Source organism: Aethina tumida, chromosome 4, assembly GCF_024364675.1.
Source record: "Aethina tumida isolate Nest 87 chromosome 4, icAetTumi1.1, whole genome shotgun sequence".
Classification (NCBI taxonomy): Eukaryota; Metazoa; Arthropoda; class Insecta; order Coleoptera; family Nitidulidae; genus Aethina; species Aethina tumida.
This window is the reverse complement of record NC_065438.1, coordinates 20323098-20339927: the sequence shown is the minus strand read 5'-3', so window position 1 is coordinate 20339927 and position 16830 is coordinate 20323098. Positions and strand designations below refer to the sequence as shown.

Sequence of the window (16830 nt, the reverse complement as noted above, 5' to 3'; positions counted from 1 at the left end):
TACTATAAACAGATTTAGAAGGTTTTTCAAAGTAATTCCCACATTGAATGGTAAGTTAAGACAACAATCTTTAGAAATGAAACACTAGAATTATCTGAGTAGTTCTAAGAACCATGATAAATCAAAATTCAGAAGATTATTTCTTTTAATTAAATATTAATACCTGACCATGAGAGACACATATTCTAATCATCTTATATGGAGAAGATAAGGAAGCGTAGAAGGTATTCAATTATATAAGAGAAAATGAAATATATAATGATAAAACAAAAACATATCTTCACTTATTTTAACTTCATATTTATGAGACAAGTTTGATCACTATGAACATTTTTAGAAGGTTTTTCAAAGTAACTGCCATATTGAAAATTACTAGAATTGTCTGTGTAGTTCCAAGAACCATATAAAATCTTCTGAAAATTAACTCTTTTAATTAAATATTAATATCTGACTATGAAAGAAACACACTCTGATCATGTTGTTGAAGAAAATAAGGAAAAGCAAGATGTATATTTATATAGTACAAGAAGAAATGGAATGTATAATGGTTCAAGAAGAAAATGTATATAATATTAATATCTGACCATTAAAGAAACATATTCTGATCATCTTGTATGAAGAAAATAAGAAAAGGCAAGATGTACATTTGTACAATATAAGAAGAAATGTAATTTATAATGGTACGGAAAAAAAAAAATATCTTCACTCCTTTTAACTTCATGTATGTGACACAAGTTTGATCACCATAAACATCTTTAGGTTTTTCAAAATAACTGTTACATTGGAAGTTATGTCAAGACAATCTTTAGAAATGAAGCACAAGAATTGTCTGTGTTGTTCCAAAAACCATATAAAATCAAACTTTTGAAAATTAACTCTTTTAATTAAATTTTAATATCTGACCATGAAACATATTTTGATCATCTTGTATGGAATCTAAAAACTTAATTGGAAAGGACTAATAAATTGTTTTTTGTGTGTAATTTTTATTTTTAGGACATTTTATATAAATTTAAAACAACAATATAATATATTTCTAATATCTACTACAAATTAACATTCAAAATAATTCTAATTTACCTATTTTGTTTCTTTCATTCCTGTCCGAGTGAATCTGTTAGCAAGATGACCAAATGACACAACCATTTCAACTACAATAAAACACAAAAGTGGGATGAAATTCGATTATTATCAAAAATGATTAATGCGTGGTGGTGTATGTTCTCTGTCAAGCTGCACGCATCCCTTCATCCCGCGCGGCTCGAGCACGTGTAGCTGGCCGCAAGGGGGAACGGTAAACAATAAACGTCGCGACGCCCGAGGCGCCGGCTGAAAAGGAAGCGTTGCAACGGGCGCGGATGCACCGGGGGTGCGGTTAATGGTCGGGGGGTGGGTGGTTAGTACATGTTTAAAGTTGTTTTTACGCCGCCGACTTACGCTTGGGGTGGAAGTTCATGAAGAGGATTGACTGCTTAATCGGGTTTGAGTTACTTACTCGATTTGGAGGGTTAATTTATGGGCAATATGGGGTTGTCGGATTTGGGCTGTCGACAATGGAATTTCATCCAACGTATTTATTAACTATAGTTATATAAATTTATTTAATACATTATTTATTTATGTTGTATTATTTATTATTTATTTATGTTGTATTATTTATTATTTATAGTTTTGTAAAAAAATTGGGCAATGACAAAAAACTTATTCTATATTTTGTTACTTATACTTTTCTGAATTGAGATGTACATAAATATGGCAACTTTAATTTTGAAAGGGATTTTTACTGATTAAATCTGTGTTATTTAATTTAACATTAACACCTTTTATAACATTCTTTTTGTTTTATAATTTTGGACCTTCTTCGTGGCATAAACTCGTCTATCAACAGTCTTTAAAGCTTTTTGAATTGTATGATGTTATGTCGAATTTGGTTAAAAACGTGATCTCCCATATTTTCTATAGGGTTGATGTCTGGAGATTGAGAAGACAAGACAAAGCATCGATGCTTTCGTCCTTTAACTAATCAGAGACAATTTTGGATTTGTGTTTGGAATCGTTTTCATATTGAACACATTAATTAAGACCATCATTTCTTCAATATAACCATCTTCTCACATTCCTTGAACTAATCTCAGCAAGTCCCATTTCCTCCAGCTTAGACTAAGTTGCAAAATAGATACAACAATAACAGAAAAAAACAATAAGTATTTAATTTAAGCGGTACAGCTCATATTTTTAATATATTTTAATATGTTACTATACTTATGTCCACAACTATACATAATTTCTTGTGGAATTATGGTGGATGCGCCAGTTTTATTATTAATTTATTTGTTTTGTTGCAGAGTGACGTTCCAGTGCAGAAACTCAGGGTTTTGGTGAGTAACAATTTATATTATTTCAATAAAACAAACTGTTATTTTTTATGATATGCGTCGGAAATTTATATATTTCAAATTTGTATTGATGCAGAGGTTGTCAATGTTATTTTTTTTTATTAAAATATATATATATATAAAAATATAAAAAGCGAAGTTCATATATGTGTATATAAATTATTCGTATAAAACAATTAGATTTGTTTCATATAAACATTAATAAAATAAAATTTTTATTCAGCTGCAAATACATTTTATATTTCAATTCGGTATTGTTATTTAATGGAAATATAAAAAATCTATTTATATGAATTTCTATTGTTCCGTCGTCATTGTTTCATGGAAAACTACACAATTACTTTTATTTATTAGAAATTTCTCTACACATACATTATGTGATCCATACTAGTTTAATAGTACAATAGTTATTTTCCGGCCTTTCATGCGTAAACAAAGCGATTTTTTCAAATAAATGCAGCAACTAATAAAATTACCCTTGTCTAGAAACAATTGAGCGCAAAATCAGCCACAACAATAACACTAACTATTCAACAATTGTTCTTCAGGCTTATTAAATGCACGTAATTAGTGTATGAATAAGGAAACCCCGTCAAGATACTCCAATGGTAGTATAATAGAACAGGTCAAATTTTATCTAGGTACGTACAATGGATGTAGGTTTGCTGACTCCAACGTTTGTTGTTGTATCGTTAATCATTGTGTTTCAAAAATCGATGCCTTCAGCCTCCGGTGTCCATTATAAAATTAAGTTAAAGACAATAATTTCGGGATTATCCCGGCAAATGTGGATATGAAATTTGCGGACGGGTTAATAAAAGAGGCATCGCCGAATAAAGAAGTCCCCCGCTCAAGGTAATATATTTTCAGTAGATTTACTGTCGTGGACTGGCGCATTGAGGGAATGCGGCTTGGCAAAAAAGTTCTGATTGAAACTTGTGTCAAACATTGTCCAGTGCTGAAAGGAGACTAAAATGACTTCTTTGCATGTCACCATTGACAACAAAAGTTGTCTATTGTTTAGCTAAACAAAGCCATCATATCTCCTTGGTGATGAAAGGTTTCCATCCCTGTCGGACCGCGTGTTCGGTCTGTCGCTCTGTCCTTCCCATTATCATAGTCTCTTTATGTATGGCTCGATGCGGCATTCACAATATAACAATGGGAAATGCGCTGACATTTTTATCGTGTGTACATAGAGGATGGAAACTCACTGCCGCTGGATTTATACATTTTAGATTTTCAAGACGCGCCGATTCGCCCCCACACCCGCGACTATCATAAACGTACGTTTATGTCGCCGTAATAAATAGGCGATTTTATTTTTATTTCGATACAAATTTGCACCGACCAGTCGGATCTTAATGGCGTGCCACTGGTCAAAACACGTTCCCAGTGTCCAAGACGGTTGAATTAACATGCAACGTCAATAGTGACCAAAGCTAGGTGACTTGAAAAGCTTTATTGTACATCAGGAATTGATTTCAAATGTCTGGAATACTGAACTGTGTGCAAAAATACTCAAACATTGTCTGTGCACCATTGTGCTGATTGTGGCAGGAAATATTTTAATTTAGATAACAATTCTCTCAAGTGCGGTCCTGATTAGTTCCGTTTTGCCGGAATGGGAAGTCATCTCGGTTAAACATAACTCATTGTTTTGAATGTTGGTCATTGTTGACCAGTTATCGGTTCAAAATTATATGAGTATTTCGGTAAGAATTGATTGGTTGAAACACCGGCGCATCCGCCATTTTAAAAACTGGATCATTTCAAATATTATTACTATTGAAATCTCCTTCATAAATTAAACCAAACTGCATCAACAACAGATTTTTTAATAATTATTATTTTGTTAATTTCCCTTTTTTTCATTTAAATTAAATATTTTTTTATTATTATATTTAAATTTATTATTTTTAGAATTTAAAATACATATATTATTATTTTTTATTATTACATTCATTTTAAAAAATATACAATAGTTTAAATTTAAAAAAATGAAATGAAAATAACTTTTTTAATTTTACTTAATTCTTCTTTTTCTAATTTAAATTAAATATTTTAATTTATTTTAAAAATTAAATTAAATATTTTTTTTTAATTTAAATTAACTTTTTTTTTTAATTTAATTAATTTATATATTACTACAATTAAATTGAAAAATATATAATATTTAATTGAAATAAAAAAGAAATTAAATAAAATGAAATATCTTAATTTTTAATTATATTTAAATATTGTATTTATTTATTTTTTTAATATAAATTAATACTTTTAAATTTTAAATTAAGTATTCCATTTTATTTTTTAATTTAAATTCAATATTTTATTATTTTTTTAATATAAATTGTTTATTTTACTATTTTTTATTATTATATATAAATTAAAAATATAATATTATTATTATTATCATATTTAAATAAAAATATTAAGAGAAGTAATATATTTAATTTAATACTAAATTTGAATTAAATATTTTATTTTTAAAATTTAAAATACATATCTTATAAATTTTTATTATTAAATTTATATTAAAAATGTTAAATTAAATTTAATTTAAATTTAAAAAAATGAAATGAAATAACTCTTTTAATTTTATTTAATACTTTTTTAATTTAAATTAAATATTTAATTTTTTTAAATTCAAATTATTTTATTTATTTAAATTATATAATTTATTTTTTTTATTATTATATTTAAATTTTAAAAAATATAATATTTAATTTAAGTAAAAAAAAATTATGAAATTAAATTCTAATAAATATTTTATTTATTTTTTTAATTTAATTTAAACATGTTAAATACTTTTTAATTTTAAATTAAATATTTTAATATTTTTATTTAAATTAAATATTTCTAATTTAAATTATATATTTTACTATGTTGTATTATTTAATTTAAATTAAAAATTAATATATTTATTTTAAAACTAAATTTGCATTAAAGATTTAATTTTTATAATTTAAAATATTATTTACATATTTAATGTAAATTAAAAAAAAATGAAATGAAATGAAAATATCTTATTTTTATAAATTTTTATTTTATTTTTTTAATTTAATTTAAATATTTTAATATATTTTTTAATTTTAAATTAAAGATTTTATTTTATTTTTTAATTTACATTAAATATTTTATTTTATTTTTTAATTTAAATTGATTATTTTATTATTTTTTTAATTTAAATTATGAATTTAATTTATTTATTTAATTATATTTAACTTAAAAAAATTGTAATATTTAATTTAAATTAAAAAAAGTAATGTGTTTAATTTGAAACTAAATTTGAATAAAATGTTTTATTATTTATATAATTTAAAATACTTATTTTATTATTTTTAATTATTATATTTATACTGAAAAATATAAAATATTTAATTTAAATTAAAAAAGAAATTAAATGAAATATCTTTTTTGAATTTTATTTAATTATTTTTATTTTTAATTTAAATTAAATATTTTAATAATATGAAATAATTTTTTAATAAATTAATTTCAAATTTCTAAATAATTAATAATTAACCATTTTTTATTATTATATTTAAATTAAAAAATATAAATTAAATAATAAAAAAATGAAATGAAATACCTTTTTTTATTTGACTTAAATATTTTATTTTTTTAATTTAAATTTAATATTCTAGTATAATTTTTAATATTAGATTAAATTTATATTTTTTAACTTAATAATTTAAATGTAAATTAAAAGTATATAATATTTAATTTAAACTATATTGTTTTAATTGAAATTATATATTTTATCATTTTTTATTATTATATTTATATTAAAAAATATATATTTAATTTAAATTAAATATGTTATTATTATAATTTTTTCTTGTTCTCGAACAAAATGTGTTCAAATACACAAAATACATTTTTAGAAATTAAAAATTTTGCAAGAAATGGAATATTATTTATTTTCATGTCCATTAAATATATAAAAAGTAAAATAAATTTAAAATACTGATCATCTAGACCTGTAAATAATCAAACATTACTGATTAAAATAAAACATATTGAAATTATTTTATCTAAGATTATTGAAATTATCAAAAGTTAGTGATGTTAAAACTGGCGCATTCACCATTTTTAGTAATTGTACGTCCGGATTATAACTAACCTAAAAATAAAACATCTGTCACTTACATCAAAATGTTTATTTCACGGTAACTTATTAAAATTTCAGTTTCAATCATTCTTAACATTACCACAACCTTGATACAATCCTTACGTTCTATCCAATGGCCCATTACTTGAGTACAGGCAAAAAAAAGACAGGGGAAAAGAGTCGTTACGCCATCAACATGTCCGACTTGGGCACCTTTAAATTGATCAACGGCCTCGGCCAACGGTACTTCGACGTGCTCTCCCAAAACCTTGACGACATTCACCAACTGGACACGACGTCGGGCGAGATGGAATCGAACGGTACCGTACTGAACAGATCGATCCAATTAGCAGAGTCGCTGACGAAGCGGGGCGTCAAAGAGGGCGACATAGTGGTGATAAGCAGCAGGTCTCACAGCGACGAGACCATCGTGATCCTGGCGTGTCTGTTCATCGGCGCCATCTTGGCGCCCATCGACATGGACGCGGTGTACAACGACTGGATCGCCCTGATCGGCAAACTCCGACCCAAAATAGGCTTCTGCGATCTCCGTGCCGTCAGTCAACTGGACCGATCGCTGATCCTGTTCGGCCTCAGCGGCGAGATCGTGGTCTTCGGCGACCTGAACATCGGCAACAAAACGTTGTTCTCCACCATGTTCCTTGATCCACCCAATCAGCAGTTCACGCCTGTGGACATAGCCGATCCGTCCAACCAAATTGCCTTCATTTTGCCCACGCAGGGCACGGCGGGACCCATGAAGCTGGTCTGTCTGTCCCACCTCAACGTCCTGGTACGCACGATGTTGCTGATCGAGGTGATGGGCCGACCGCAGCGCCTCCTCTCCTACTACACCCTGCCGTACGGGATGCAGTGCATGGTGATTTGTGCGTCGTTCGAAAGCAACATCACCAGGTTCATGCCGGGGGCGTTCAACGAAAGGAACTGCTGTAAAATTATCCACGACCTGCACATAGACCTGATGATCTTGAACACCCAGTACTGCAGGTTGCTTTGTCGTAACGTCGCGATAAAGGACTTCGATTTGTCGTCTTTAAAGAAGGTGATAATCGGCGGAACGTACACGGGCAAAGAAGACTTGGTCCACTTCAACGGTACTTTGCCCACGGTGCAGTTCATTCAGGTTTACAACTTGCAAGAGACTGGCATTATAGCTGCGACGCCGATAAGAGAGTACCAGGATTCTATGAAGAAGCTCATGTCTTGCGGCAAAATCCTTCCGTTTTCCAAAGTTAAAATCGTTGACATCAACACCGGTGAGGAACTGGGACCCAGACACATGGGCCACATATATTTTAGTGGGGAAAGTCTGATGCTGGGTTACCTGACGAAGAGGACGTCCATCAATTTCATGAAGCAAGACTATTTCATGACCGAAGATGTGGGGAAGTTCGACGAACAGGGTTGGTTGTACCAAGAAGGTAGGCTTGAGGATGTGGTTACGGGGCTGGATAATTCAGGTTATAGGTTTACTGTAAGGGAAGTGGAGGGAATTATTAAAGGGTACGCCATTGTCCTTGATGCAGTTGTTATTGGTAACGAAACCGACATTGTGTGCTGTGTTGTAAAAAGACCGGACTCAAACTTACAGATTGATAAGCTGAAGACCTTCGTCGACGCCCGATTGCCACCATACAAAAGGCCCAGCAAATATTTGATTTACGATTCATTTCCTATGACTTCTTTGGGGAAAATTAAGCGGTACATTTTGCGTGAGGAGGTGTTCCATATAAAATTATGTGTGGTGGACAGTTTGGCGGAGATATACATTCCAATGTAAATTTTTGACATTTCTAAACATAACCAAACAATTTTGACTGGACAAGGTTTCTAGTTTGTCTGAATTAAATTGACACTTACACGATGCAGAAAATCACTGATGTGATGACTATTGAAGACAAACCTATGGGAATATTATCGTTGATTCGACATGGTTTAGGCCATAGATTTTACCAAACTTTAGGAAAATACAGGGATCAAATTTATCAAGTGTGTACTTTGACCGGAAGAACGGAATCTTGCGGTACAGTTCGTGCCAAAGCAGTCGAATTATGCCTTACTCTACAACAAATGGGTGTACCTCAAGACGCCATAATAGTGATTAGTAGTAGACCTCACGCAGAAGAAACCATTGTGATATTGGCCTGTTTATTTCTTTCCATCACCATAGCTCCGATCGATTTTTTATTTGGCCGCTGCGAATGGATGGATCTGGTGAGGAAGCTGAAGCCAGTGTTATTGTTTTGTGATCCTGAGGTGGTTGAACGTGTCAAAGACTTACTGGATACAAGGACCTTGAACAATAAAATTGTTGTGTTTGGGAATAAACAATATCATGGAACTACCTCCTTCTCTTCTCTGCTGACGTTTTGCGTACCATTCAGGGAAGACACTTATTTTCACCCAATTAGTACCGACCCTCTGAACACCATAGCATTTATTGTACCCACTATGGGTATTACAAGCCCATTGAAACTTATTTGTTTGTCTCATTTAAATATAATGACCAGGATTGTACAATTTCTACATATTAGTAGAGCTTCTCGAAGGATATTGTCATACTTATATCTTCCATTCGGACTACAGTTGATGAGTGTTTGTGCAGGCTTCGAATGTAAATACACTCGAATATTAAGTGGTGACTTTTCAGTGATACAGTGTTTGCATTTGATCCAAAACTTCCGAGTTGATACTTTGATATTACAACCAAAAGATGTCAAAAAAATATTTTGTCGTAAGGAACGCAAGCACTATAATATAACTAGTCTTAGAAAAGTTATATTCAGATTTTCATACACACAAGCCGATACAGTGGCATACTTTTATGAGAAATTCCCCAATATTCACTTCATCCAAACTTACTCCCACCGCCAGACCGGAATCATTGCTTCCACACCAATCGATGAGTACGATGAAGCTAGAAGAAGGCCAGATGCGTGTGGTAAAATGCCTGTTTTCACAAAAGTTAAAATAATGGACAAAGAATTTAAATCGACAGTACGCAAACCCAAAATTGGCAACATAGTTTTAAAAAGTAACTCAGTAATGATGGGATACTACGACTCAGCAAACAGAGATTTCATGGTCGGACACTATTACAAGACATCAGATATTGGAAGATTCGAGGCGAACGGCTGGTTCTATTGTTCCGGACGGGAGGAAGACGTAATATTAGAAAGTGAAAATCCTTATAAATATTTCTCCACGTGGGAAATCGAGTTTGTGGTCAGACAACATCCGGCTATTCAGCACGTCGTGGTGTTGCACACCACTTTGGAACTGGTGTGTTGCTATCAGGTCAAACCTAATGTAATGTTAACGACTCGTGCACTCAAGACGTTCGTGAATTTCCGTCTGTTGGGCTTGAAAAGACCCAAAAGATATATGCAGTTCGACTCCTTCCCTCGAAATCCTTACGGTGACGTTCACAGGTATTTGGTCAGAGAAAAAGTCTTCTCTGGTAGGCAATCGGAAGATAAAGACAGTCCTCGTAAAGTAACAATAAAATAATTGCGTGAGGAGACGTTCCATACAAAATTATGTGTGGTGGACGATTTGGCTGAGACATACATGCCAACGTAAATTTTTGACGTTTTAAACATAACCCCACAGTTTTGACTGCACAAGGTTTTTGTGTTGTTTGTGTATTTTGTCTGAGTTAAATTAATAATTACACGATGCAGAAAACCACTGATGTGATGACCATTCAAGACAAACCTATGGAATCATTATCGTTGATTCGATTCGGCTTAGGCAGTAGATTTTACGAAATTTTAGGTAAATTCAAGGACAACATTTATCAAGTGTGCACTTTGACAGGAAGAACCGAATCTTGCGGCACCATTCGTGCCAAAGCAGTCCAATTATGTCTTGCCCTAAAACGAATGGGTGTACCTCAAGATGGCATAATAGTGATTAGTAGTAGACCTCACGCAGAAGAAACCATTGTGGTATTGGCCTGTTTGTTTCTTTCCATAACTCTAGCTCCAATCGATTTTCTATTTGGCTGCTGCGAATGGATGGATCTGATGAATAAACTGAAGCCAGCGTTGATGTTTTGTGATCCTGATGTGGTTGAACACGTTAAAGGCTCACTGCATACAAAAACGTTAAAGAAAAAAGTTATTGTGTTTGGAGATAAGCAATATTATGAGACCATTAATTTCTCTTCATTGCTGACGTTCCGTGCACCATTCAAGGAAGATCCGTATTTTTCTCCAAAAATTGTCGACCCAGTAAACACTGTAGCCTTCATTGTACCCACCATGGGTATTACGAGCCCGATTCAACTCATTTGTCTGTCTCACTTAAACATGATGGCCAGGATTGTACAGTTTCTTCATATTTGTGAAGTGTCTCGAAGGATAATGTCGTACTATTACCTGCCATTCGGACTACAGTTGATGAGTGTTTGTGCAGGCTTCGAATGTAAATTCACTCGCATTTTAATCGGTGAATTTTCAGTGATACAATGTCTGAAATTGATACAAAACTTCCGAGTTGATACTTTGATATTACACACAAAAGATGTCAAACAAATATTTTGCTCCACAGAACTGGAGCAATACAATTTGACCAGCCTTAAAAACGTTATATTTAGATTTTCATACACACAAGCTGATACAGTGGCTTACTATTATGAGACATTCCCGGACATTCACTTCATCCAAACTTACTCCCACCGCCAGACCGGAATCATTGCTTCAACACCAATCGATGAGTACGATGAAGCCAGAAAAAGACCAGATGCATGTGGTAAAATGCCTTATTTTTCAAGAGTTAAAATAATGGACAAAGAATTTAAATCTACCCTACCCAAAACCAAAATTGGCAACATAGTTCTAAAAAGTGACTCGGTAATGATGGGATATTACGGCTCAGCAAACAGAGATTTCATGGTGGGACGCTACTACAAGACATCGGACGTCGGAAGATTCGAGGCGAACGAGTGGTTCTATTGTTCCGGACGAGAGGAAGACGTAATATTAGAAAGTGAGGTTCCCTATAAATTTTTCTCCACGTGGGAAGTCGAGTCTGTGGTCAAGCAACATCCGGCCGTCCAACAGGCCGTGGTGTTGCACTCCAACTTGCTGCTGGTGTGCTGCTATCAGGTTAAACCGAATGAAACGTTAACTGCTCGTGTACTCAAGAAGTTCGTAAATTTCCGTCTGTTGGGCTTGAAAAGACCCAAAAAATACATACAATTCGACTCCTTCCCCCGAAATCCTTACGGCGACGTTAAAAGGTATTTGGTTAGAGAGAAAGTCTTCTCCGGTAGGCAATCGGAAAGTAGACCCAGTAGTGCACGTAGAGTAACAATAAAATAATATAAACTTAGTAAATTGTAGTCCTGAAATATACGGTGTATATGAACAACTTATAGTTTTTATCGGTCGCCTCGTATAATAATCCTCTTTTAGAGCGGAGCAATCGCTGGTCAATTCACAAACAAAACGAGCACAAGCGAATTTTTTTTATATAGGCCGAGAGCAGCGTTTTGCGGTGCAGGAACAATGAAAGAGAACAATGGCCACAGATTCAAATGCGGTGCAGTCGAAGAAGACGACAACATAAAATACACTCTTCACTTTATCTACAAATGCTTCTCGAATTTTATTATTCCCTCGGATAAAGCCGATTCAGACAAATTTCAATATAGGTTATTGCACAATGGGAACGATGATAAGTTTTAATTAATAGATGGAAACGACGAGTAAAATAATGGCGGGATTAGTGTAATGAAATTCAAATCCAATTTGCCTGATAATGGCTTCCTTGGTGAATTGTTTTCTTTTTATTGTTGTTTTATATGTGCGGGTTTTATTAAAATCAAACTGGGATGGAATAATACGAGTCAGTCAAGCCTTAATCACGTATATTTGATCACATTTGTCAGTCATCAGGCAGATATAATAAATACGCAATGTATTTATATAACATTAAAAACATTTTATAAAAATCTCATAAAATTCCAACAATTCTATAAACCGAAATACATACATAACATTGTTTCCAACACAGTTGTATAGAGAATAAATAAAATATAGTCACACTTATAACACGTACAAAATTTGTCAAATTTGTAAATTCACTTAGTAATAGTGAGGTTCAAAAAAATCACAGTCTTTACATCTAACTAGATCATGGGGTGGCGCCATTACGCCGTCCAATCGAGATAATTGAGATCTATTGTCGAAAAAGTTGTTGATACCTGACTGCAAAATGGCGTATTGAAAACACCAGCTTCCATTCAAATTGGCCGCCAAATCAAGTATGTCCCTTCCCTGATAAATAACCTTCGTCACAAGCACTTCTTGCACCTTTTCTTGCTCCTCTTCTTGCACCTCGTCTCTTTGTTCCTCTTCCTGCTTCGCTTCCTCATCCGTGCCCTCCTCTTTCCTTAAATCAGTGCCTTCTGCGGCTATTTCTGCTTCAGTTTCTTCAGGTATCGTCTCGTCTGCAGTCTTTGTGTCTGTAACAACATTCTGCAACAAAATTTCCATTGTATTAACATCTGAATTAGTTATGTGATGTCATTTGTTGAAAGATAAGATAATCATCTTGTGTTGTGCTACCGCTAAAACTTACACTAACGTCATCAATTAAACATAAACCATCGAAGAACTCGAGAAATCGCTGATTTGAGTCGATGAAATCGTCGCCGCAGACGATTCCGCTGTCCTGTGAGGACGATCTTGAGGTACTGCGTGACGCTGGCGAGCTGTCGCATTGCACTACTTTTGAGCCCTGGTCGAAAATAGTCTTCAGGCCCGGCTCGGCGAAATCGTCGACGTCCAAGCCTGAGAGGGCCAATGCGACTGATAAGGCCATTTCTAAAAAAAAATATTTATTGATGTAAACATGTTCAAAGTACGCATTAATTTAATGTATTAAATCCAATTGTCCATAATTGTCGATGAGATAATGATAGATTCAATAACAGTTTAATATCAATATAATCTTAATCTTATCCATTCAAAAAATATTAATCCTTAGTTTAAAATATTTTTCTCTAAGAAATTAACTTATTTTGACACTTTTTATAAAGACAAATATTAAATATTTGAGTTTAGATAATACTACAAGGAAAACAAACAAATTCTGTTTACGATTTTGAAAATGTGCAACTAATTTATTACTATAATAAAACTAAGTTTTAAAAAGGAGGTTGTGTTTTATAATAATTAAATATATATTTTAATTTTACTAATATTTTTATATATCTATCTACATCATAATTACGTGATTTAATAAATTGTAAATATATGATAAGATTATATTATTTGTTTTTTATTTCATCATTTGCAAAATATTACTCATGATTTAAATTAAATTGCTCTTTTTCTACGTAGGTATAAAATTTAACAGTAATTACAATTAAATTTTAATTTACAATTACTTTTATTATGCTAAATATTTTAATAACTAAAAGTTAGGTTTATATTTAAATAAATTACTGTTTTACTAAAACTTATTTAATTTATTAAATATGTAACATTTTATGATATTTTAATGGTAAATATTAATTTGTTAAATGTTTTGTACTGACCGCTATTTTCCCCCATCTTTGTAAAAATCGTCTTGTAAATGGGATAAAAAGTTGGAAATCCTTGGAAAACTTAAGAGTTCTTAAATCTGACACTTACAAACACTCAGATGCCATTTTATCAAAATTTTAACTGGTTTTTATGTTTTCTAAACACAACAGAGACACACTGTCTAACGAAAATCTCAAAACTAACTGATTGATAAAAGATTTAACTGATAATATATTTTATATCAGCTTATCTGTGATAACTTTAACAGGCATATTTGAATGGCGTTTTAAAATTTTCTTATCTTATTAAATATTATTATTATTATTATTATTATTATTATTATTATTATTATTATTATTATTACAGAACATAATTAGGATTTGCGTTTTAGTGTGTTAATTATGTGTTAATTATGATTTGAATTTGTACTTGTACTAATTTTTATTGTTTAAAACATACCGAGGTCAAAATACATTAAAAAAGCTTGAAGTTCCCAATAATATACTCACTATTTAATTTGGGACACACACACACGCACACACAAAAATTTACAAAAATTGACTGATTTCATTACACGTGTTCCTTTTTTTCGTGCAAAAATGCGCTAAAAAATTCAAAAAACTATTTAGTGGTTTAAGTATTTTACAACAGATGGCAGCAAAAAGAGCGTGATAAATTGTAATTTTCTGCAACGCCATGTTTGAATCTTGTAGAAAACTGTAGACTTCATCACAGTTACAGTTTTCTGCAATGTTGTGTTTGGGTTGTGCCTCGGCTGAATTTGGTTGGAGTCTCCACTAGACTTGTTGTGGTTCGGCCACCATCTCCGGGATGGCGCTGCAATGCCGCTCCCGTTTTTGTTCTTGAAATTCTATTAGAGATTTAGGGTATATCTCCGCATTTATACTTTCGCCTCATTCGACACAACTTATTAATTCTCGAACATGTTCCGAGACACACGTGTTAAATAAATCGATCGGCACAAAAAGAAAAACGTAGTTTTTGATGGTCGTGATTGGTTGAAAATGGGGTAGGCGTGCACGGTCAACAGACTGGCTTTGATTTATGGGCTCGGGCAAATGAACGCTTCTACTCTGTCTCAGTTCTCAATGGCTAATGACTGCGTGATTTACAATGACCGTGGAAAGGGGTTAAGCAAAATGATCAATTTTAATAACAACCCCGCATTTTTTTGCGGCCCGGATATTTGTACCGCGCAAATTCTCTTCCCTTTCCTTGTTTCCTCGTGAACCCTCAAAAAATCAAATCACAAAAAGCAAGTTTGTATTGCCGAAGGTTCGAATTAATTGACGTACGCGAAACAATGGGGTCAAAACTGTGAGCCGGGGCAATGTTAGTGTTACCCCGGGAATTAATTAACAATCTTAATTAAACATGCACGTCGCAGCGACGGGAACGGGCGCAACACAAGAACGGGTGCCGTTGCGTTTCGCCACGTACACATAAATCTGATTGCAAACGAGCCGGGAGGAAACATCCAGTGGCATATCGCATGTCTTCCGAAATTAATTCGGGCCGAGTGTGCTCATTCGATTATTTATTTCATCATCGCCATCAAGACACCCCCGGGGCCATTCATCTCGCGTTACTAATCGCGATTTGACATGCCACGTCTATTTTAATTCAGCCCCCGCGTACGAGCCGTTTCGATTCCACTTACCGCCTCGTCTGCACTCTTCCCGGGTACGGGGATGTTGTTTTTATTGCGGCGGGTCGAGTGTCCTCCGGGAGGTGTTTAAGATTCATTGTCTGGTAATTGTGTGTCATGAATGTGAGCTTCGGACGACCGCAAGGGAGGGATGTCAACGAAAACACGTGTTAGATCCAATGATAGATGGGACAAAACACACATGAAAATCAATTTAACTTTTATCAACTTTCAGGACTGACACACGTCTTTCATAATTTTTATATTGTTTTCTGTCTTCTATACAAACATTTTACTAACTGTTCCACTGTTACAAGATTGTACTGGCTATTTAATTTGTTGTTCTTGAATTAAGTAGTTAAAATAGAATCTTGTTAGTATTAAATGGTGTGAACAAAATCTATTATGTCTTCTAGAAGAGTGTACTGTCTTCTATAAAAAGATTTTACTAAGTATGACTGCTAGAAATGAGCAAAAATAATAAATTTTAAGATATACACAAATAGTTATTGAATATTATTAATTTCAATTTTTCTATTTTTGGCTATTTAATTTGTTGTTCTTGAATTAAGTAGTTAAAATAGGATCTTGTTAGTATTAAATGGTGTGGCCAAAATATATTATGTCTTCTCGAAGGGTGTACTGTCTTCTATAAAAATATTTTACTAACTATTGCTGCTAGAAATGAGCAAAAATTATAAATTTTAAGATATACACAAATAGTTATTGAATATTATTATCAAATTTTCTATTTTTGGCTATTTAATTTGTTGTTCTTGAATTAAGTAGTTAAAATAGGATCTTGTTAGTATTAAATGGTGTGTACAAAATATATTGTCTTGTAGAAGAGTGTACTGTCTTCTATAAAAAGATTTTACTAAGTATTGCTGCTAGAAATGAGCAAAAATAATAAATTTTAAGATCTACACAAATAGTTATTGAATATTATTAATATCAAATTTTCTATTTTTGGCTATTTAATTTGTTGTTCTTGAATTAAGTAGTTAAAATAGGATCTTGTTAGTATTAAATGGTGTGGACAAAATATATTGTCTTCTAGAAGAGTGTACTGTCTTCTATAAAAAGATTTTA

The 16830-nt window shown here is 32.4% G+C and overlaps 4 protein-coding genes across 5 annotated transcripts; 3 read left to right on the top strand and 1 right to left on the bottom strand.

Moving 5' to 3' along the window:
- The first annotated feature begins 6549 nt into the window (after positions 1-6549).
- Positions 6550-8340, top strand: LOC109601743 (luciferin 4-monooxygenase-like). Its single transcript, XM_020018015.2, has one exon. The coding sequence runs from the start codon at positions 6644-6646 to the stop codon at positions 8309-8311; it is 1668 nt and encodes a 555-aa protein (XP_019873574.1). The 5' UTR covers positions 6550-6643; the 3' UTR covers positions 8312-8340.
- Positions 8341-8394: 54 nt separating this feature from the next.
- LOC109602892 (luciferin 4-monooxygenase) lies at positions 8395-10041 on the top strand. The gene has a single exon (XM_049966741.1). It carries the CDS (start codon positions 8395-8397, stop codon positions 10039-10041), a length of 1647 nt encoding a protein of 548 aa, XP_049822698.1.
- Positions 10042-10199: 158 nt separating this feature from the next.
- Positions 10200-11907, top strand: LOC109602893 (luciferin 4-monooxygenase-like). Its single transcript, XM_020019337.2, has one exon. The coding sequence runs from the start codon at positions 10209-10211 to the stop codon at positions 11856-11858; it is 1650 nt and encodes a 549-aa protein (XP_019874896.1). The 5' UTR covers positions 10200-10208; the 3' UTR covers positions 11859-11907.
- Positions 11908-12389: 482 nt separating this feature from the next.
- Positions 12390-14691, bottom strand: LOC109602895 (uncharacterized). 2 transcript variants are annotated; one of them, XM_020019339.2, is made up of 3 exons: positions 14579-14691; positions 13120-13364; positions 12390-13016 (listed from the first exon to the last, which is right to left on the bottom strand). In XM_020019339.2, exons 2-3 carry the CDS (start codon positions 13360-13362, stop codon positions 12624-12626), a joined length of 636 nt encoding a protein of 211 aa, XP_019874898.1. In that variant the 5' UTR covers positions 13363-13364; positions 14579-14691; the 3' UTR covers positions 12390-12623. The 2 variants fall into 2 exon arrangements, with proteins under 2 accessions (XP_019874898.1, XP_049822240.1); XM_049966283.1 differs by lacking the exon at positions 14579-14691 and adding an exon at positions 14081-14195.
- Positions 14692-16830: the final 2139 nt, after the last annotated feature.